This window comes from Macaca mulatta, chromosome 19 (genome assembly GCF_049350105.2).
Source record: "Macaca mulatta isolate MMU2019108-1 chromosome 19, T2T-MMU8v2.0, whole genome shotgun sequence".
NCBI lineage: Eukaryota > Metazoa > Chordata > Mammalia > Primates > Cercopithecidae > Macaca > Macaca mulatta.
The window spans coordinates 3257748-3281381 of record NC_133424.1 but is presented as its reverse complement, the minus strand read 5'-3'; the positions used below and the strand labels follow the sequence as shown (position 1 = coordinate 3281381).

General features: G+C 53.3%; 2 protein-coding genes across 5 annotated transcripts in view; one reads left to right on the top strand and one right to left on the bottom strand.

The window, feature by feature from the left end:
* The window catches only part of GNG7 (G protein subunit gamma 7), a 209461-nt gene extending 190992 nt beyond the window's left edge, over positions 1-18469 (top strand). For 3 of the 4 annotated variants that reach the window (XM_077976364.1, XM_028838450.2, XM_077976363.1), the window contains 2 exons: positions 11841-11958; positions 17778-18469. In XM_077976364.1, coding sequence (XP_077832490.1) covers positions 11878-11958; positions 17778-17903 — 207 coding nt within the window. In that variant the 5' untranslated portion in view covers positions 11841-11877 and the 3' untranslated portion in view covers positions 17904-18469. 4 annotated transcript variants of the gene reach the window in all.
* Positions 1-18798, bottom strand: part of THOP1 (thimet oligopeptidase 1) — a 321982-nt gene extending 303184 nt beyond the window's left edge. Inside the window, exon 1 of the mRNA XM_077978999.1 lies at positions 18795-18798. The gene's annotated coding sequence lies outside the window, so the exon portion shown is untranslated. The remainder of the gene's footprint in view (positions 1-18794) is intronic.
* Positions 18799-23634: the final 4836 nt, after the last annotated feature.

The window sequence follows — 23634 nt, the reverse complement described above, 5'->3', positions numbered from 1 at the left end:
CATAGGTGAGGTATGTGTTCAGCCTTATAAGAAACTGCTAAACCATTTTCCATGGTGGTTGTACTATTTCACATTCCCGTCAGTAATGGATGATGAATCCAGTTCTTCTACGTCCTCCCAAATATTTAGTGTTGTCAGTCTTTTTAATTTTTGCCACTCTAGTGGTTGGAAGGCAGTCTCTCTTTATGGCTTTAATTCATATTTCCCTGATGACTAATCATGAGACACCATTTCATGTGCTTATTGGCCATTTCTCTGCCACTTTTTAGGACATTTCTTTTGCCTGAGGTTCTAGGGATTCTGAAATCTGTGGCTGGAGGTCTTTTTATCAGTTTTAGAAAGTTATTCGTCCTTATCTCTTCAAAGATTGTTCCTGCTTCGTTCTCTCTCTCCTCCTTCTGGTGTTCCAATAACATGTACATTGTACTTCACTGCATCTTCTATGTCTTTTGCTCTTTCTTCTGTAGTTTCTTTCCCTTTGTGTCTTCTTGCTTCTTTCTGGATATTTTTCTCTGTTCTGTCTTCCAGTTCACTAATTTTTATTTCTTCCATTGAGTTCTTACTTTTCAGATATTGTCATTTTCTCCATATCCACTGGCTCCTTTTTTTCCCTATCGTTCCGATTTGCTGCTAAAATTCCAATCTCATCTTTTTATTTCCTTGAACATAATTAACATAATTAATTAAGTCTCTGTCAATTCCCAGTGTATGGAAACCCTGTGGGTCTGTTTGTAGTGCTGGTTATTTCTGCTGAATTTTGTTTATGTGGTCCTGTCTCCTCGTATGTCTAGTTATTTTTACTTCGATGCCAGACATTGCATTGCGGATTTGTATATAGAAATAATCTTGGCCGGGCACGGTGGCTCACGCCTGTAATCCCAGCACTTTGGGAGGCCGAGGCGGGCGGATCACAAAGTCAGGAGATGGAGACCATGGCGAAACCCCGTCTCTACTAAAAATTAAAAAAATTAGCCGGGCGCGGTAGCGGGCGCCTGTAGTCCCAGCTACTCAGGAGGCTGAGGCAGGAGAATGGCGTGAACCTGGGAGGCGGAGCTTGCAGTGAGCCGAGATCCCGCCACTGAACTCCAGCCTGGGCGACAGAGTGAGACTCCATCTCAAAAAAAAAAAAAAAAAGAAATAATCTGAGGCCTGGGATGATATTGTTTTCCTCCGGAGATGATTTATGTTTACTTCTTCCAGGCATTTGGGGCCACAAGCAATCTAGGATCACCCTAATCCAGTATCAGGGGGATTGAGATTATTCAAACTCAGCTACAGTTGCTTTAAGGACCTGTCTGCTTCCTAATGATTACTCTTATTTATTTATTTATTTATTTACTTATTTATTTATTTACTTACTTACTTACTTATTTTTGAGACAGAGTCTCACTCAGCTGCCAAGGCTGGAGTGCAGTGGCGCAGTCTTGGCTCACTGCAACCACTGTCTCCCGGATTCCAGCGATTCTCTCGTCTCAGCCTCCTGACTAGATGGGATTACAAGCACCTGCCATCATGCCCGCTAATTTTTGTATTTTAGTAGAGACGGGGTTTCACCGTGTTGGCCAGGCTGGTCTCAAACTCCTGACCTCAGGTGATCCACCTGCCTCAGCCAAAGTGCTGGGATTCCAGGCGTGAGCCACCACACCCAGCTGTGATCGTTCCTCTTACAGTGCAACATTAAGTTGTCCCAATTCACCCCAAGGGGGAATTTACCAAGGCTTCTCTCCTCGGGAAACCCTGGACCTCAATTTCTGTACCCTTGGCCTTGTGAAGCTGATAGAAATATCACTCGGCCTCTCAGCAAACCCTCCCCACCCCAGAAAAAGTGACCCCAAATCCAGGCTCTCCTTCGATCCTCCCCTAAATCCTGGCTGGAAATTCTCCATTATCTTAACAACCCTGCAGGCCCTTGAGCAGACGCTTTGACATTCTGTTGAGCTTTTCTTTCTTTTTTGAGACACGGTCTTGCTGTCACCCAGGCTGGAGTTCAGTGGCACAATCTCAGCTCACTGCAACCTCTGCTTCCCGGGTTTAAGCAATTCTTGTGCCTCAACCTCCCGAGTAGCTGGGACTACAGGCACGCGCCACCACGCCCAGCTAATTTTCGTATTTTAATAGAGAGAGGATTACACCATGTTGGTCAGGCTGGTCTCAAACTCCCAACCTCAAGTGATCCTCCTACCTCGGCCTCCCAAAGTGCTGGGATTATAGGCGTGAGCCACCACACCCGGCCCTGTCCAGCTTTTTTTTCTTTTATGAGACAGGGTCTCGCTCTGTCACCTAGGCTGGAGTGCAATGGTGCAATCTCAGCTCACTGCAACCTCTGCCTCCCAGGTTTAAGCGATTCTTGTGCCTCACCCTCCCAAGCAGCTGGGACTACAGGCACGTGCCACCACACCCAGCTAATTTTTGTATTTTTAGCAGAGACGGGGTTTCACCATGTTGGCCAGGCTGGTCTCAAACTCCCGACCTCAAGTGATCCTCCCGCCTCGGCCTCCCACAGTGCTGGGATCACAGGCGTGAGCCACTGTGCCCGGCCCTGTCCAGCTTTTCTAGTTGACCTCAGCAAGAGAGTGGGTTTGTCCTTAGCAGCTAATCCACCATTGTGCAAGCCAAAATCTACCAATAGAGATTTTTAGCCCAAAGTCCAAGTCGTTTAGAAGGAGGTCTAGATCTTCCTGATCTTAGAGCCACAGGATGACAAATGGGGGCCCATCCTCAGCCTTGAGAGGAGCCCCCTTATTTTCCAGTTGAGGAAACCAAGACCCAAACATCAGAAGCAGAGCCAGAATGCGAGCCCGGGTTTTCCATTTCCAGGCATGCACCATGTGGTCCCTTTTCAGGAACAGGTGTCAGCCTTTATCCCTTGAATAAGATCCCTGGCAATGACCTCACCTCTCCCTGAAACCTGAATGTTCTGTCAGTTCAGCAGAGGCTTATGCAACTCACATTCCCAGAGGCCCTTTTGTCTCTCATCGAGTCCATAAATGACACGGAAGTGATGCAAGCATGACTGGATCACCCTGGACTTCTGGAACTAATCACGGAGCTTACAGGACTCTCCTCTCACCTTTACCCTATGCCTCTAAAGACGAAGGGATTTGCCCAAGCTCATGCTTTAAGTTCAACAACACAAAAATGGGCCGGGCGCGATGGCTCACGCCTGTCATCCCAGCACTTTGGGAGGCCGAGGCGGGCGGATCACCTGAGGTCAGGAGTTCGAGACCAGCCTGGCCAACATGGCAAAACCCCGTCTCCACTAAAAATACAAAAATTAGCCAGGTGTGGTGGCGCATGCCTGTAATCCCAGCTACTCAGGAGGCTGAGGCAGGAGAATTTCCTGAACCCGGGAGGCGGAGGTTGCAATGAGCCGAGATCATGCCGCTGCACGCCAGCCTGGGCAACGGAGTGAGACTTCATCTCCAAAAACAAAGAATCCAACAACACAAAAATGGGTAATTTCAGGACACCCAGTTTGAGGCTCTATCCCGAATCCGATCCACGCTGATTTTTAATATGATCAGCTTCCAGCTCTGCCCAGGTCTCTCCAGGGCCGGTGGGGCTGTTGCAATTCCCTACTGCACCCCAGCCTCGGGGTAGGTCAGGGGAGTGGTGACAGGGTGCAAGTCCACGGGGAGTGAGATTTCTCAAGAGCTCCGGGCAAACCGGCCTGTCCGCATTCGCTGGGTGCAGGATGTTCCAGCTACCTTGTCTTTCCAGCAGCTGTGTTTATATTTGGCAGCTGCCACAGGTCCCTAGAAGAGGGTCCTCTTCTTGCCTGCCAGACTCTGGAACCCCCGTTTCCTGGCACAGGAACCTAGGGGCCAGGCCTGGTGCAGAGATGAGAGTGTCCTTCTGAGAATTTCAACAGAGGTCACTGGGGCTCAGAGAGGGAAGGCAACTTTCCCAAGGTCACACAGCTTGGTAGAGCCAGGGCAGATTTCTGGCCTTCCAGAGTTCCCTCTTCTGTGGGTGCTGTGGTCTCACTCCCTTCAAATGCCATGGGGCTCACATCTGGGGAAAGGCTCCCACCCTGTGGGGCATCTCCTAGTCACAAAGCGTTCTGGGAGGCTAATAAAATTAAAGTCCTTTTGGAAACACTCCTCTATTTCCTTCTTTTTTTTTTTTTTTAGACAGGGTCTCACTCTGTCACCCAGGCTGGAGTGCAGTGGCGCGATCTTAGCTCACTGCAACCTCCACCTCCTGGGTCCAAGCGATTCTCCTGCCCTCAGCCTCCCGAGTAGCTAGAATTACAGGCATGCGCTGCCATGCCTGGCTCATTTTTTTGTATTTATAGCAGACACGGGGTGTCACCATGTTGGCCAGGCTGTTCTTGAACTCCTGACCTCAAATGACCCACCCGCCTCAACCTCCCCAGTTCTGGGATTACAGGTGTGAGCCACCACACCCAGCATATTTGCATTCAGTAGCATTTATTTCTTGGGGCCTTCAGTCAGCTGGGTTCAAACTCTTTGCATTTTGCCTAAGGGAACCACTCTGAGCTGCAGGATATCTCCTGATAAGGGAGTTCCATAAAGGCCTAAGTTTTTCCCCCAGGGGACACCTGTCCATGTCTGGGGACATTTGTGCTTGTCGTGACTGTGGGGCGGGGGTAAGGTGTTCCTGGCATGGAGTGGGCGGAGACCAGGGATGCTGCCCAGCACTCTGCAGTGCCCAGGACGGCCCCACCCCAGAGAAGGATCCAGCCAGAGGGAGAGGGCCTGTACTGGAGTGAGTTAAACTTCCAAGTTTAGATCAGGTCTCTTTAGGATTTTATGACTTTGGAGTTCAGCCAGCTTTGCAGACTGAGGCCCTAGGCTGTGTCTCTCTTTACTGATACCACTGTCAATTTTGTCACAGTTTTGGGTCTTTGTCTGCCCAGCCATCTGCTCAGCAAACATTTAGGCCACACCTCCTCTCCTCCACCCAGTGAGGACAGGCCCGCAGGTAGGGGCACAGCTCCAGAGGGGCGATGCTGCCAGAGAGGGACCCAGGCCACCTTCCTGGAGGGATGCAAGATACCAAAACTCCCTCTGTACCCCCAGATGAGGGGCGGGGGTAGGGGGTCGCTGGTGTCGTCTGAGACACAGCATTGGGCTGACCTCAGGGTCCCAGTTCTGATACTATCTTATAGTCACAGATGACATTGCCCTGGAGGGGACCGGGAGAGGGTGCACGGGACTCCCTGGACTATGTTTGCAACTGCCTGAGTCCTTAATTATTTCAAAATAAAAAAGATAGGGCTGGGAGCAGTGGCTCACACCTGTAATCCCAGCACTTTGGGAGGCCGAGGCGGGTGGATCACTAGGTCAGGAGTTTGAGACCAGCCTGACCAACATGGTGAAACCCCATCTCTATTAAAAATACAAAAATTAGCCAGGCGTGGTGACGCACACCTGTAGTCTCAGCTACTCAGGAGGCTGAGACAGGATAATCGCTTGAACCCTGGAGGCAGAGGTTGCAGTGAGCTGAGATTGCACCACTGCACTCCAGCCTGGGCGACAGAGCGATACTCCATCTCAAAAAAAAAAAAGTTAAGATAAACGATATTCAATAAACCTATAACAGATGATATAACTATATAATGAATACATATATACAGATATAAAATAGCAATCTAAATATATTATAAATACAAAATCAATAGCAAACAACGTAAATGTCAAAATAGAAATCAAACTATATAATTAATAATGCATAAATTATATAAATAATGAATAAAGATACAAATATGTGTGCAATAAGTGTATAATACAAATACTAAACAGTAATAAAACTATATATTAGTAATACAAAACTGATATGAATATATCATGAATGAATCTTCAAGTATGTAATAAATGTGTGATAAATGACATAAATATAGAGTATAAATATAAATATATGAGTAAACATAATATATAACAAAATATACAAATATGTAATAAATGTATAATATTATACTGTATTATAATATAGTATAAGTTTATATTATAAACTAATAGCAGACCGGGCGCAGTGGCTCACACCTGTAATCCCAGCACTTTGGGAGGTCAAGGTGGGTGGATCACCTGAGATCAGGAGTTCGAGACCAGCCTGGCCAACGTGGTGAAATCACGTCTCTATTAAAAATACAAAAATTAAATGGGCATGGTGGCGGGCACCTGTAATCCCAGCCACTCAGGAGGTTGAGGCAGGAGAATCGCTTGAACCCGGGAGGCAGAGGCTGCAGTGAGCTGAGATCCTGCCACTGCACTCCAGCCTGGGCAACAGAGCGAGACTCCGTCCCAAAAAAAAAAAAAAAAAAAGGAAGTAGAGCACTTGCATTCTAACTTTTCACTCTTACACGTAACACAATTATAAACACCTTTCTATCTGTAGCTTTTTATTTCTTTTCATTTTTTTCCCTCGGGGTAACTGCCCGAGCAAGGGGTTAGAGGGCGGCGGCTCCCCGGAGGCTCCTGTGCTCCCACCTCCCTCCCTGCCGGCGCTGCCAGCTCCTGTCCTGCGGTTTTGTTCAGCCCTTGTGTGCACTGGAGCCTCGTGTCTAGTCAGCTCAGGTCTGCTCTCTGTTTCGGGGCTGGTCACCCTTCCTTGAGCGACCACAGATTTCCACTATGCCGTGGGGTGGGGAGTACCCTCATCCTTCTTTTTTTTTTTTTAATTTATTTATTATTATTATACTTTAAGTTGTAGGGTACATGTGCATAACGTGCAGGTTTGTTACATATGTATACTTGTGCCATGTTGCTGTGCTGCACCCATCAACTTGTCATTTACATCAGGTATAACTCCCAATGCAATCCCTCCCCCCTCCCCATCCTTCTTGACTTTCAGGCGCGAGTGGGATTTTTCTGCACGAGGCGGGCTTAGACTCGGGTGTGGCTAAGAGCCTTTTGCTAGGAGGCCGGCCCGGGCCGGGCAGCGTCCCTCTTAAGTTTTATTTTTGGAGAGCCTCGCCTGGAGCCTAGCCTGCCTGAAGGCGCCTGTGCACCGAGGCAGAGCCCACACTCAGGACGGTGCCGCGGGGACTGTGTGCAGCTTTGACCACCTGGCCCTGCCCCCGGAGCTGCCTGCTCCCGCCCCTCCCACAGCTTCCCCGGGCCCAGACCCCTGGGCCCGGGCCCGAGGCAAGCGCATTCAGGTCCGGGTGCCCCCGTGCGCCTCTGCAGGGAGGCAGCTGGGAGGGGCGTTCCTGGCTGACTCAGCGCGTGGCCAGTTCTGCTGCTGTTGGCTTAGTCCTCAGCTGGGGGCATGGCTGCTCCTGAGTCAGTGCCGGCTGGTGACACCACCGAGACGGGGACTTGGGGAGGCGACTGCATGGGTGATGCAATCTGTGTCTGAGTCTCGGCATCTCAGCACGAGCATACACATGCACGCCCGTGCACACACACACGCACGCATGTACACACCCACGCACTCACATATCCACACACCTACAGTGACATATACACATGCCCACACACGTGCACACACCCATAGTGACATACACGCTCACACACGTGCATGCACACGCATATGCAGTGACATGCCCACACACACGTGCACACATTCATAGTGACATGCATGCCCACACACGTGTGCGCACACACATGCAGTGACATGTCCACACACATGCACACACGTGCACACTGACACACATGCACACACACATGCACGTATGCAAATCCACCTATGCACACACTCATATGCAGGTGCACACACACATATGTAGATATGTACATGCACTCACAGATGCTCATGTACACACATGTTCATGTACACACATGCACTGATGCACAGACTCATGCATGCTGGCATGCATATCCATGCATACGCATGTACACATACACATGCAGATATGTGTGCACACACACATATATGTACACTCATGCATGCCAGCATACACATGTGCACACACATGCACACGCAAAGTACACATACATTCATATGTGCACGCACATTCATACACATGTGTACACTGACATGCACACCACATGAATGCACACACCCCCACACATACGTGTACAGTCACATGCACATAATTGACATACATGCAAATAGACACACATGCACACACACACACACACACACACACACAGCGCAGCCCTCTCTGGCCTTTCTGGCAGGCCTGAGTTATTACCCAGCCCAAAGGGAGCATCTCCCAGGGAATTTCGCCCAAAACAGAAAAGCCAGCAAGGCTCAGGGCCTGATGCTCACGTGGAAATTGGGGGGGTGGCTGCCCAGGGCAGCAGGGGCCCATGGTCTGGGTGGACACTCCTGACTGTGGATGCTAAATAGGACCCCCTGGCCTTCCAAGGAAAACAGGAGGTGGGGCCAGCCCATTTGTTCTCTGTGTGCGCGTATTTTTAGCACTGAGTAATTTAGGTATTTTTAAGCCCAACCAAGGGCGGTTTTCCCTGAGTTGGATGTTTTGTGGCTGCTTTGAAGCTCTCTGGAATCAGAGCCTTCTGAGCGGCCACACGTGGGCCCTGCCTCCAGAGCAGACAGATTGGGCCTTCTCCGCCCCCAAAAAGGGGGGGCGGGACGTCTGCTGGAAACCAAGGAGGCTGGGTGGTGTCAAAGGGATTTTTTTTTTAATTGATCCTTTCATTGAGATCGCCGTGGAGTCACATCCAGTGCTAACAAAGAATGTACAGGAATTCTGTGTGTCATTCCCCGGCCGTCCCCGGTGGTAACATTTGGTAAAGCTACGGGCAGGATCACAGCTAGACAGTCACACACCCACCAGCCTCGCTCAGGTTCTGCAGTATTCAGTATTGTACCGGCTGGTGTGTGAGTGTGTGAGGTTGACAGTCACACACCCACCAGCCTCGCTCGGTTCCGTAGTATTCAGTATTGTGTCTGCTGGTGTGTGAGTGTGTGAGGCTCTCTGTGCGTTTATCACCCGTATAGGCTTGTGGATTCATCACTGTAGTTGAGGCACTAACAGGGATCATTCATGTTGCCCTTTTATTTACGTATTCATTCAGAGATGGGGTCTCACTGAGTTGCCCAGTCTGGCCTCACCCTCCCAGGCTCAAGAGATCCTCCCACCTCAGCCTCCCAAGTAGCTGAGACCACAGGAGTGTGTCACCCATGTCCAGCTAATTTTTTAATTTTTTGTAGTGAGGGGATCTTGCTATGTTGCCTAGGCTGGCCTCAAACTCCTGGACTCAAGTGATCCTCCCATCTCAGCCTCCCAAAGTCCTGGGATTACAGGCAAGAGCCACCGTGCCTCGCTGTGTTTCCCTTTTTTTTTTTTTTTTTTTTGAGACGGAGTCTCACGCTGTTGCCCAGGCTGGAGTGCAGTGGCGCGATCTCGGCTCACTGCAAGCTCCGCCTCCTGGGTTCACGCCATTCTCCTGCCTCAGCCTCCTGAGTAGCTAGGACTACAGGCGCCCGCCACCGTGCCCGGCTAATTTTTTGTATTTTTAGTAGAGACGGGGTTTCACTGTGGTCTCGATCTCCTGACCTTGTGATCCGCCCGCCTCAGCCTCCCAAAGTGCTGGGATTACAGGCTTGAGCCACCGCGCCCGGCCTGTGTTTCCCTTTTATACAGAGACCTATCTCCCTCCCAGCCCCTGCCCCTTCCTGATCCCTGGCAACCGTTAATCTGTTCTCCATTTCCAAAATGTTGTCCTTGGGCCAGGCATGGTGGCTCATGCCTGTATCCCAGAACTTTGAGAGGCCGAGACAGGCGGATCACTTGAGGCCGGGAGTTTGAGACCAACCTGGCCAACATGGTAAAAACCCATCTCTACCAAAAATACAACGATTAGCCAGGCGTGGTGGCACATGCACCTGTAATTCCAGCTACTCAGGAGGGCAAAGTGGGAGTGGCACTGGAAGGGAGAAGCGGAGGTTGCAGTGAGCTGAGATCGCGCCACTGCACTCCAGCCTGGGCGACAGAGCAAGACTCTGTCTATAAAATGTCCTCTTAAACACATTATACAAACAGAACCATGCTACACATCCTAGGCCCTGGAGATTCCCCTGCGGTGTGATATGCATGGATGGTCCTTTCCTTCTTATCACTACTTAGGCATTTTTTGAAAACTTTGGAATCTGCCTTGGCTTCTCTGCGGCTGCCTGGCTCTGCAAAACAGACAGCAATGCCATGAGTTATGACGGAAACAGGGCGCGGCTTAATTAACTGCTCACAAACGCCCGGCTGGGACTGCAGCTGCCCAGGACTCTTGAACCTGGCCCCAGCCCCTGCCACCCCCATCAGCACCGACCCCCTCGCTGAGTCCTACTAAGCAGGTTTCTCTAGTCTGGACACTGCTGACACGTGGGGCTGGATTGTTCCTGGAGTGGGGCCATCCTGAACACTGCAGGGTGCTGAGCAGCATCCCTGGCCTCCACCCACGCCCTGCCAGGAGCACCCCCAAGTCATGACAGCCACAAATGTCCCAGACATGACCCAGTGCTCCATGCAGGGCAGAGTCATCCCCAGATGAGATCTTGGGGGATTCCACGGACCCCCAAAAGACTCTGCATCCCGTGATCATCTGCCCTGTTGAGGTCCTGGGTTGTTCCGGGAGAATTCAAGAAGCAATAGCATGAGCTCCTGACTGGTTCAGTATGAAGGACATGGAGGACAGGCCGGGCACGGTGGCTCCCACCTGTAATCCCAGCACTTTGAGAGGCCGAGGAGGGTGGATCACCTGAAGTCAGGAGTTCAAGACCAGCCTGGCCAACATGGTGAAACCCTGTCTCTACTAAAAATACAAAAAGTAGCCAGGCGTGGTGGCGGGGGCCTGTAATCCCAGCTACTCGGGAGGCTGAGGCAGGAGAATCGCTTGAACCCGGGAGGCAGAGGTTGCAGTGAGCCGAGGCAGCCACTGCACTCTAGCCTGGGCGACAGAGTAAAACTCCATCTCAAAAAAAAACAAAGGACAGTCATTGGGGGTTCTGCTGTGATCCCTGCCCTGACCCGGGGTCTCCCCTGGGCACTATGAACATCGGGGTTGGATCCTTCCCTGGCATGGGGCCGTCCTGGGCACTGCAGGGAGCTGAGCAATGTCCCTGTCCTCTACCCAACCCACTCCATGCCAGGAGCACCCCCCCCCCACAGCCACAGATATCCCCAGACATCACCCACTGTCCCACTGTCCCCACTGTCCCCTGGAGGGCAAGAACTCCTGCCACGGGACTGCAGCAGGCCACTTAGGAGCCTGTGTAAGTCCTCCCTTCTCTAGAGGCCTGACCTATTGCCTTTGCCCTTTCTCTTTTTTTTGTCTTTTTTTTTGAAATGGAGTCTTGCTCTGTCGCCCAGGCTGGAGTGCAGTGGCATGATCTTGGCTCACTGCAAGCTCCACCTCCCGGGTTTACACCATTCTCCTGCCTCAGCCTCCTGAGTAGCTGGGACTACAGGCACCCGCCACTACGCCCAGCTAATTTTTTTGTATTTTTTTTTTTTAGTAGAGATGGTGTTTCACCGTGTTAACCAGGATGGTCTCGATCTCCTGACCTCGTGATCCGCCCACCTTGGCCTCCCAGAGTGCTGGGGCTACAGGCATGAGCCACCGTGCCTGGCCTGCCTTTGCCCTTTCATTCCCTCCTTCTGCAAACTCTCACAGAGGATTGTCACGGCTGACCGCGTGCCAGGCTCTATGCTGGAAACCAAGGAGGCTGGGCGGTGTCAAAGGGATTTTTTTTTTAATTTATCCTTTTATTGTGTACCTTTTATTGTGTATCTTGTATTGTGTATCCTTTTATTGAGTACCAGCTCTGTGTACACCGAGGCCCCTGGTCCCCACCCAGAGGCCAAGTGGCTGTGCCCAGAGTTGGGAAGGTTGAGCCAAGGCCGGGCGCCCCTGCTGCCACCCAGAGGCCTGACCTGAGCTTTGACCCACACCCCTCTGCTTCCCCCACAGCTTTCTGGACAACGGGGCCCAGAGCTGATGGCAGACAATGTCAGCCACTAACAACATAGCCCAGGCCCGGAAGCTGGTGGAGCAGCTACGCATAGAAGCCGGGATTGAACGTATCAAGGTGAGCCCGGCGGACGCCAGGAAGAGGAGGGGAGAGGCCCGTGGGCGCCCTGCAAATGGTGGACAGGAGGCTGGACGGGAGGGCAGAGGCTTGCCCCACAGCTGTGCCTCTTGCTGCGTGACCTTGGGGCCCTCCCTTAACCTCTCTGAGCCTCCATTTCCTCGGCAGAAAGAGGCAACTGATCTAACACCTATCTCATGGGTTCGTGTGGGAACGTAACGTGCTTTGTAAACGCACTGGGGCCCCATGGAGACAGTCATTGTGACAGAGCACTTTGCTGTCCTTATCTGCATCGCTCTGTCCAGCTCCGTGGCTGTGACGGATACAAATTAAACTGAGAGACACAGTCCCGGGCGGGAGGAGATGGCTGTCCTGTCTACTTTTTTCACTTCTATGTCGTTTGAAGGATTTGTTTGTTTGTTTGAGATGGAGTCTCGCTCTGTCTCCCAGGCTGGAGTGCGATGGCATGATCTCAGCTCACTGCAACCTCCACCTCCCAGGTTCAAGCGATTCTCTTGTCTCAGCCTCCCAAGCAGCTGGGATTACAGGCATGCACCACCACGCCCGGCTAATTTTTTTGTATTTTCAGTAGAGACGGTGTTTCACTGTATTCGCCAGGCTGGTCTCGAACTCCTGACCTTAGTTGATGCACCTACCTCGGCTTCCCAGAGTGCTAGGATTCCAGGCGTGAGACACCGTGCCTGGAATTTGAAGTTTCTCACAAGGATCACACTTGAGGCTGTGCCCAGTCGAGATTTATTTATTTATTTATTTTTATTTTTTATTTTTTTTTTAATTTTTTTTTTTTTTTTTTTTTTGAGACGGAGTCTCGCTCTGTCACCCGGGCTGGAGTGCAGTGGCCGGATCTCAGCTCACTGCAAGCTCCGCCTCCCGGGTTTACGCCATTCTCCTGCCTCAGCCTCCCGAGTAGCTGGGACTACAGGCGCCCGCCACCTCGCCCGGCTAGTTTTTTCTATTTTTTAGTAGAGACGGGGTTTCACCGGGTTAGCCAGGATGGTCTCGATCTCCTGACCTCGTGATCCACCCGTCTCGGCCTCCCAAAGTGCTGGGATTACAGGCTTGAGCCACCGCGCCCGGCGAGATTTATTTTAAGGCAAGTTCTGAAATCTGCAGTGCAGGCCAGCAGGCTGGTGACCCAGGGAAGAGTTGGTGCTGCAGCTGGAACACCTGGCAGAGTGCCTTCCTCCTGGGAGGACCCCCGGCTTTTTCTCTTAAGTCCTTCAACTGATTAGATGAGGCTCACCTGCATTACAGACGGTCACCTGCTGTGCTTGAAATCTACAGATTTAAAGGTGAATCATATAAAAAAAAAAAAACACCAGGCCGGGCGCGGTGGCTCAAGCCTGTAATCCCAGCACTTTGGGAGGCCGAGTCGGGCGGATCACGAGGTCAGGAGATCGAGACCATCCTGGCTAACACGGTGAAACCCCGTCTCTACTAAAAAATACAAAAAAACTAGCCGGGCGAGGTGGCGGGCGCCTGTAGTCCCAGCTACTCGGGAGGCTGAGGCAGGAGAATGGCGTAAACCCGGGAGGCGGAGCTTGCAGTGAGCTGAGATCCGGCCACTGCACTCCAGCCTGGGCTACACAGCGAGACTCCGTCTCCAAAAAAAAAAAAAAAAAAAAACACCAGACTTTTGCATGCCAGGCACAGTGGCTCACACCTGTAATCCCAGCACTTTGGGAGGCTGAGGCGGGAGGATCACTTGAGGTCAGGCGTTCAATTCCAGCCTGGGCAACAACATAGCAAGACCCCATCCCTACAAAATAAAAAACAGGCTGAGCGCAGTGGCTCACACTTGTAATTCCAGCACTTTGAGAGGCTGAGGTGGGCAGATCACCTGAGGTCAGGGGTTTGAGACCAGCCGGGCCAACATGGTGAAACCCCATCTCTACTAAAAATACAAAAAAAAAATTACCCAGGGGTGGTGGTGCATGCCTGTAACCCCAGCTATTTGGGAGGCTGAGGCAGGAGAATCACTTGGAACTGGGACGTTGCAGTGAGCCGAGATCATGCCATTGCACTCCAGCCTGGGCAACAGAGCAAGATTCTATCAAAAAAAAGGAAAGAAAAAACAACCTTCACAGCAACATCTAGAAAAACATTTAATTGGCCGGGCACAGTGACTCACGCCTGTAATCCCAGCACTTTGGGAGGCTGAGGTGGGTAGATCACAAGGTTAGGGGTTCGAGACCAGCCTGGCCAATATGGTGAAACATAGTCTCTACTAAAATTGCAAAAAAGTTAACCAGGTGTGGTGGCAGACGCCTGTAGTCCCAGCCACTTGGGAGGCTGAGTCAGGAGAATAGCTTGAACCTGGGAGGCAGAGGTTGCAGTGAGCCAAGATTGTGCCACCACACTCCAGCCTGGGCGACAGGGCAAGACTCCATCTCAAAAATAAAATAAAATAAACGTTTAACCAAACCCTGGGGCACCATGGCCCGCCCTAGTACCCCCATAAAATCAGCCATCACCCCACGTATCCACTCAGAACTCAGTTCTCCAGTACCTGCCACCAGCTCGTCATTATTGGCCATAGGAATTTATGAGGAAGGGGTGCCCGGCCCTTGCTTTGCTCCCAGTTGGGGGGCGGACGGACTCGTCCCTGCTGGCCAGGTGGCGCAGGAGTCAGACACGGTTCTGATCGGCCGGTGACCCTCCCTCCAGCGCAGCTCTGAGCCCCCACCAGACCCCATCACACCGCCACCGGCCGGGATCCAGCCAGGAGGGGAGGGGTCTGCCTCCCACGAGGTGTCTGAATGTTCCAGAAATCTGACTGCTGAGGACAGACCTGAGCATTCAAAGCATTCCTTCAGGCTGAAGAAAGAGAAAGCCCTGGTTGAAGTGGTTTTCCTTTTATGAGTCGGTGCCAGCCCCCAGCCCGGGCGGAGGGCGGTGACTCATCCTGCCCCGTTTGATGTTGAGGAGGGGCCCCCATAGCTCCTTTGAATGTCGGGCCTCGGGGGAGCCAGGATTTGACCCGTCCCCGCTCCCAGTCCCGCCTGAGGTTTTATATCCCCAGCTCCAACGCGGCGACCAGAACCACAGAGCCTCAACGGCAACGATCTCGGGGCTCTCCAGCCCAGCGCAGCGGGCATGGGGGGTGGTGCCAAGGGGGCCGCGTGCTGGAGCCACAATGCCAGCTATTTTCAGGGTCTGGAGGCTATTTCTGTCGTCCAGGACAGCCGCTTCCCAAATAGAAGCCTAGAAAGCAGGCCAGGTCCGAGTCATCACAGGCCGCGGCCAACGGGCTCACTCCGTGGGCATGAGTGTTCCCCGGCTGCCCAGCTGGGCCAGACCCCAAAGCTGTCCCACAGGTTCCTGGCCTTTTGAGGGGCCCAGGTCCCAGGTATCCTTGGGGCCCAAAGGAGGACGGAGGATCTGGGATGCAGAGGTACTGGCCAAGGGAGGTGGCTCATGCCTGTAACCCCAGTGCTTCCAGAGGGCTAGGCGGGAGGATCGCCTGAGCCCAGGAGTTTGAGACCAGCCTGGGCAACACGGTGAGACCCTCATCTGTACAAGAAAGTTATTCTAAAAATTATGGCCAGGCCGGGCACGGTGGCTCATGCCTGTAATCCCAGCACTTTGGGAGGCCGAGACGGGCGGATCACGAGGTCAGGAGTTCGAGACCATCCTGGCTAACACGGTGAAACCCGGTCTCTACTAAAAAATACAAAAAACTAGCCGGGCGAGGTGGCGGGCACCTGTAGTCCCGGCTACTCGGGAGGCTGAGGCAGGAGAATGGCGTAAAAACCCGGGAGGCAGAGCTTGCAGTGAGCTGAGATCCGGCCACTGCACTCCAGCCTGGGCGACACAGCGAGACTCCGTCTCAAAAAAAAAAAAAAAAAAAAAAAAAAAATTACCATGGCGTTGTGGCGGGTGACTGTAGTCCCAGATACTTGGGAGGCCGAGGTGGGAGAATTGCTTGGACCCAGGGGGCAGGGGTTGCAGTGAGTAGAGATCACGCCACCGCACTCCAGCCTGACTGACAGAGCGAGACTCTGTCCCAAAAATAAATAAATAAATAAATAAATAAATAAATAAATAAATAATAAAAATAAAAAATTATGGCCAGGTGTAGTGGCTCACTCCTGTAGTCCTGCTACTCAGGTACTCCCAGCTGAGGCGGGAGAATCACTTGAGCCCAGGAGGTGGAGGCTGCAGTGAGCTACGATAGCACCACTGCACTCCAGCCTGGGGGACAGAGTGAGACCCTGTCTCAAAAGCAGACAACAAAGGCACCTCCGTGAAGTGATGCTGTGATCCTTCTCGGATCATCCCCTTCACCCCTGCCATGTCTAATCCTCCCCCTGTGATCGCCCTCTCACCTTTCAGGGGAAAAAGAGAGGAGAGAAAGGTCGCTGAGTCCTACAGAGACACAGTTACCGGTTACAGGATGAGATCCAGGGCCAGACGGACGTGTCCTCGTTTAGCCTGACCCAGGACACCCGACACCCTAGCCCCAGCCCCAGCCCTGCTGGGGTGAGCTAAGCGGGGAGTGGCAGCGGCACCCCCAAAGGCATGGCCAGGAGAGACGGGCGTGTGGCCTGGGGCAGGCTGGCAGCAGGGGGGCAGGGGGTCCCTCCTGTGACCAGAAGCATCAGCCCCTCTGGGGTTCGGAGTCATCAGGGGGTTCCGGCTGCACAAGGAAGATGGAGACAAGCTTATCTCGTCCTCACCGGGCACAGCCACCTGGCTGGGTGTCACTGAAACCTCCTTCAAGCTCGTCAAATGTGCAGGCAGCATTTTCCTATCAGGACCTTCCTTCCTTGGGGTGAGAATGAGGTCTTGGACTCCGAAAGCAGGGTCCCTCTGTCCCTGACCCTTTGTGTTCAAAATCTGGCAACGCTTGCTGAAGGAAGTCCAGCCTTTTCTTTTAAAAAAAAAAAAAATCTTTTTTAGGCCAGTCGCTATGGCTCACACCTGTAACCCCAGCACTTTGGGAGGCTGAGGTGGGCAGATTGCGAGGTCAGGAGTTCGAGACCAGCCTGGTCAACATGGTGAAACCCCATCTCTACTAAAAATACAAAAATTAGCCAGGCGTGGTGGTGCGTGCCTGTAATCCCAGCTACTCGGGAGGCTGAGGCAGGAGAATCACTTGAACCCACAAGGTGGAGGTTGCAGTGAGCCGAGATTGCACCATTGCACTCCAGCCTGGACAACAAAGAGAGACTCCATCTCAAAAAGAAAGAAAGAAAGAAATGGGATCACACACTGCATGGCCTTCTGTGTCTGGCATCTCTCACTGAGTGTGAAGTCCTTAAGATGCGTCCACGGCCAGGCACGGTGGCTCACGCCTATAATCCCAGCACTTTGGGAGGCCACGAGGTCAGGAGATTGAGACCATCCTAGCTAACGTGGTGAAACCCTGTCTCTACTAAAAATACAAAAAAAATTAGCTGGGTGTGGTGGTGGGCACCTGTAGTCCCAGCTACTCGGATGGCTGAGGCAGGAGAATGGCCTGAACCCAGGAGACGGAGCTTGCAGTGAGCTGAGATCACACCACTGCACTCCAGCCTGGGCGACAGAGCGAGATTCTGTCTCAAAACAAAAAAAAAAAAAAAAAAGGAAAAGAAAAAAAAGATGCATCCACATTGTGGCCTATATCAGAGTCACGCTCCTTTTCATGGCTGAGTAATATTCCAGTGTGTGGACGGGCCACACTGTTTGCCCACGCCCCTGTCAATGGGCTCCTGGGCAGTTTCCGCCTCTGGCTGTTGGGAATGGCGCTGCTGTGAACCTGGGTGTGCCAGCCTCTTCTTATATCTCCCCTCTCTCCTCCTTGTGCCCAAACACAGGTCTCCAAAGCGGCGTCTGACCTCATGAGCTACTGTGAACAACACGCCCGGAACGACCCCCTGCTGGTCGGCGTCCCTGCCTCCGAGAACCCCTTTAAGGACAAGAAACCTTGTATTATTTTATAACTGTGTTCTCGTATGTGCGCTCTCTCTCTCTCTCTCGCTCTCTCTCTCTCTCTCTCTTTCTGTGTGTCTCAGGCAGGGCATCATTCAGTAATTAGCTCAAACAAAACATCTCAAGTCCCCAAAACGTTTAATTCCAAGAGAAATCCACCCTTCCCCCCAAAAAAGGCGTTCCCACTCCTGGATGGGGTAGAATGTACCTTGTAGGTGTAGATGGGGTTTCGGGTCCGACCCCGTGGCCCTCTCAGTTTGGGCAAAGCTGGGATGGAGGCTTTACGGCCACTTCCCGTTTGGTGTAACTGAAATCCCCCAGTGATGTGGGAACCATTTGTAAAAATCTCCATTGCCGTTTCGATTGTGGACGCGGCGCCGAGGGCGAAGGGAGGTGACTTGCCCGCTGGCAGCAGTTCCGGGAGAATTGGCCATTTGTAAAAAGACTTCACGGGGTCACTGAGATGCTTTGCGTTGTTTTTAAGTAGAGGTAAAATTGAGGTGGGGGGGAGGTGACATCGTGAACTTTTTTTGGAAATATCTCTCCGTTTAAAAAGTTGTTATTCCGTACGGCTAAACTCGGATTGTGATGGTCGAACCCGGCGCTAAACTGTACCATCCAGCAATGAGTGCGCGATGGACCGTGGGGGTTGGGAGGGGACTTTGCCTATGAAAAGTTGTCAAGTGTGACTCCTCTGCATGATTTTTGCCATGGGTCCTTTCTTCAGGGTCCCTTCTGTGCCAGAAACGGGTTTTCGGGACTTGCCAAGCGGAGCGGTCACCGGCCCGGCCCATCCCGTTTTGGGAATTTTTTTTTTTTTTTTTTTTTTGAGATGGAGTTTCGCTCTGGTTACCCAGGCTGGAGTGCAGTGGCACGATCTCGGCTCACCGCAACCTCCGCCTCCCCGGTTCAAGCGATTCTCCTGCCTCAGCCTCCTGAGTAGCTGAGATTACAGGCGTGCGCCACCACGCCCAGCTAATTTTTGTATTTTTAGTAGAGATGGGGTTTCACCATATTGGCCAGGGTGGTCTCGAACTCCTGACCTCGTGATTCCCCCGCCTCGGCCTCCCAAAGTGCTGGGATTACAGGCGTGAGCCACCGCGCCCCGCGTGTTTTCAGCACCAGGCATCTGTGTGGACGGGAGAGGCTTTGACCGTCCTTGGTTCTTCTGGCTTGTTCTACCCTCTGACATCCACCGTAGACATTTCTCAAACAGAAATGCAGGCCGAGGAGCCGCGGCGGGGCGGGTGGGGCTGCCCTGTGCTGCCGTGTATACAAAGTTGTTCCATGATCTTGAAGCGACTTTGAAGGACGCCGGGAGGTGAGACGTTGTCCCGGAGATCGAAACGTCCGCTCAAAACGTTGCCCTGTCGCTCGAACCCAATCTTTTCACTTTTCCACCCCGTGCAACCCGGGACGGCTGCCTGAGGCCGGGAGATGCGTTAGGCGCAGAACGGGTCGCTCCTCCCAGCGGCACGTGGAAATCGAAGATGCCATGAGGTCGGGGGGAGGTTTCTGAAAGACGACTGTGTCCTCCTCTGCGGCACAGACGGGAGCAGGTGCAGCCACATCCTCCCAGGCCTGCTGGCGTCACTGGGGGCCACACCTGAGCTGGACCCTGAGCCAGACCCTGAGCCGCCGGGACCCCACACAGCCCTGATCGCAGGAGGCCTGGCCGCCCCGACTCCCCTCCATGGGGCTGACCCAGAAGCAAGTAGTAGAAAAAGAAAAAAACTAGCCCAGCCCTGTCCCTCCAGTCCCAGTGGAAATGGGCATCTAAGGACCCGTGCCGAGAGGGTTCCTAGACGGCTGCCCAGGTCCTCTGTGCAGGCCCATGGGGCGGGGATCCCTGCTCAGCTCCCTTCTTGGGGCGACTGCCGGGGTTCCCACCTCACAAGGCTAGAGGGTTCTGCGTGTTGCCGGTGCAGGGAGAGTGACCTTCACTCCTCAACCTCGGGCGGCTCCCACAGGCAACAGCTGGGCTCCCCACCCCCGGCACCCAGCTCTCTACGGCCGGTCCGGGAGGGCTGGGGCTTTGGGGAGCCCTCCCCGCCAAACCTGCTGTTGGCCCAGGAGAGCCCCAGAGGCTCCCCAGAGACTGCAGCCTCCCGTGGTTGGGCCGGGAGCAGGCGGGGCTTGGGGTGTGGGCGTCCCCACCACCCATAGCAGGAATGGTGGGAAGAGACAAAAGTCTGTTCCAGAAACCCTGGGAGGACCCCAGGCAGGGAGACCCCACCTGCCCCCACCCTTCCCAGCGAGCCATCTTGGTAACTGGGAACAAACGCACCGCAGCCCGTTTTTCCTTAAAAGAGGCCTTAATCCCCGAGCCCCCGCTGCCAGGGCAGAGGGAGGAGGGGGCACAGCTGTGCCAAGCCCGGCCCCACTGGTGTGTCCTAATGATGTGACCCCAGAAATGCCAGCGGGGAACGGAGGCCGCTGCAGAAACACAGCCCAGGCAGCCGGGCCTCCTAGGCTGGTGGAGATGGTGGGGTTCAATCCCGGCTTCCAGGGACTCTCAGCTCCAAAGGCCCCTAAAGCCACATCCTCCCGCCCCACAGACGGGACCCTGCACAGAAGTCAGAGAGCCTGGGGTCCAAGCGTTCTAGGTAAACTGAGGCTCAGGGAGGGGAAGGACAGGCTGGCCTCTCCTTCACTGTCCATAGGGCCTTGGGTTCCCTGAGCTATCCGGACCCCACCATCTCCCGGACCCCAGGGAGGTGGCCATTGCCAGAAGCCTGTGGATTTTCTAGCTTGGGGGATTAAAAAAAAATTCTCCCCTTTTTTTCTTGTAGAGTAAACCTCAGTGACCACAGTGTGGAAAATACTTTTGCACAGGAGCACACACACCCACCGCCGCACGTGCTTTTCTGCCGGGAATCCCTGGGGTGAACGCGTGTTTTATGGGCATTTCCAGGAGCGTGCGTGCACCTCCAGATGCGGGGCTGGCGGGCGGGGGTGGCAGCAGCAGCTCTAGCCTTGGGGACACCAGCGTCTCTCAGCCACGCCAGGGGAAAAAGAGAGTTAAGGACACTCACCCCCACCCACGCGCACACACACACAAGGCAGCGTCGGGTGGGAGCAAGAAGGCCGTTTCTCCTTCTGCCGCCTGGGTCTCTTCCCTGGTCCTGAGCGAGAAACCAGTTGCCGGGTGAAGGGCCACAGCGGGCCAGGCCCCGACCCTGTCGTGACCCACCTGGGCACCTTCCCGGACTAGCTCCGCCTACCCTGTCCTCCTCTCTCCAGCAAGGAGCCAGAACGCGCACCCTTCTCCCACCCTTCCCAGGGGTAACCCCAGGCCAAGCACAGACAGCTCAGCTGTGACCTCTGGCCTCTGGGGACATAAACAGGGCGGCTGGGCCGGGGCGGAAGGTGCTCCACTTTCTCTCTCTCTGCGTGGTCCCTTTGACGGGCTGGCCACCGTGTCCGGGGTGCAACGCTAGGCCTCCAGGCCACGCATCCATCTCCAAGTTAACAGGCCCTATCCTGCCCAAGCTCTGGGGCAGGTAGGAGGGGCCATCACACACCTGCCCATGCGTGAGTGACCCGGGAGGGGCTTCTGGGGGGAGGTGGAGCCACCACGCCCTTCCTCAAGGGGTCACTTATTAAACGTCCTCGGGCCCTCTGCACAGAAGCCATACGCTGGCCAACCGCGCCTCCTTCTCTGTCCACGGAACCGTTGCCGATCTAATCTTTGTAAAGACCTGTCTCCTGTTTCCAGCCGCCACCTGTGGTTCTAGCAGGTTCTATGCCATCTGCATTGGGATGTCTGGTTGTTTTTATTTCTGACTTTTTTAAAATTCCAGGTGTGCCGCACCCACTTTCTCGCAGTGTTTTAATATTACGTGGAGTTGTTGATACAATGTGAATTCATACACAATAAACAGCCTCACTCTCCCTTTTCTCCTGCCTCTAGGCTACTCCTTCTCTCCCTGGCCCGGGGCTTGCTGGGGAGGGAGCTCTTAGCATGCAAGCAAATGCCCCGGGCTTGGCTCCAGGCATGGGGACCTACGGCCCCACACCATCCCGTCCACCCTCCCTTCACTGGCCCAGGGAAGAGGTAACAGGAGGGGACCCCTGGGGGCTGCACCACAAACCAGGAACGCTCAGGCCCCACGGGCTTTAGGATTTGTACTTAGAAAATCTAGGAGGGACCGGGTGTGGTGGCTTAGGCCTGGAATCCCAGCACTTTGGGAGCCCAAGGCGGGCAGATCATGTGAGGTCAGGAGTTCGAGACCAGCCTGGCCAACACAGTGAAACCATGTCTCTACTAAAACTACAAAAATTAGCTAGGCGTGATGGCACGTGATTATAATCCCAACTACTCAAGAGGATGAGGCAGGAGAGCTGTTTGAACCCGAGAGGCAAAGGCTGCAATGAACCAAGATCATGCCACTATACTCCAGCCTGGGCAACAGATTAAGACTCCATCTCAAAAAAAAAAAAAAAAAAGCCAGGCACAGTGGCTCATACCTGTAATCCCCGCACTTTGGAAGGCCAAGGAGGGCAGATCATGAGGTCAGGTGTTCAAGACCAGCCTGGCCAACATGGCAAAATCCTGTTAAAAATGCAAAAAAAAATTAGCTAAGCATGGTGGTGGGCGCCTTAGTCCCAGCTACTCGGGAGGTTGAGGCAGGATAATTGCTTGAACTTGGGAGGCAGAGGTTGCAGTGAGCCAAGATTGTGCCACTGCACTCCAGCCTGGGAAACAGAGGGAGACTCCGTCTCAAAAAAAAAAAAAAAAAAAGAAAAAGAAAAAATCTAAGAGGAAGGCCGGGCTCAATGGCTCACGCCTGTAATCCCAGCACTTTGGGAGGCCAAGGTGGACAGATCACCTGAGGTCAGGAGTTCGAGACCAACCTGGGCAATGCAGTGAAACCCTGTCTCTACTAAAAATACAAAAATTAGCTGAGTGTGGTGGCAGGTGCCTGTAATCCCAGCTGCTTGGGAGGCTGAGGCAGGAGAGTTGCTTGAAGCCAGGAGGCGGAGGTTGCAGTGAGCCGAGGTTGCACCACTGCACTCCAGCCTGGGAAAGGAAAGCAAGACTCCGTCTCAAAAAAAAAAAAAAAAAAAAAAAAAAGATTAAGAAAAGCTTTTGGGCCGGGCACGGTGGCTCAAGCCTGTAATCCCAGCACTTTGGGAGGCCGAGGCGGGCGGATCACAAGGTCAGGAGATCGAGACCATCCTGGCTAACACGGTGAAACCCCGTCTCTACTAAAAAATACAAAAAATTAGCCGGGCGCGGTTGTGGGCGCCTGTAGTCCCAGCTACTCGGGAGGCTGAGGCAGGAGAATGGCTTGAACCCGGGAGGCGGAGCTTGCAGTGAGCCGAGATCGCGCCACTGCACTCCAGCCTGGGCACAGAGCAAGACTCCGTCTCAAAAAAAAAAAAAAAAAGAAAAGCTTTTGGGCTGTATGCTGGCAGGAACACAGGAGGATACAAGCTGTCACATGCCGCCAAAGGACCTCTAAGCGGGTACAGCCTTCCTGGAAAGAAAGCGCTTTGGTGGGCTGGGCGTGTGGCTCACGCCTGTAATCCCAGCACTTTGGGAGGCCAGGGGAGGTGGATCACCTGAGGTCGGGAGTTCCAGACCAGCCTCAATATGGAGAAACCCTGTCTCTACTAAAAATACAAAATTAGTAGGGCTTGGTGGTACATGCCTGTAATCCCAGCTACTCGGGAGGCTGAGTCAGGAGAATTGCTTGAACCTGGGAGGCAGAGGTTGTGGTGAGCCAAGATCACACC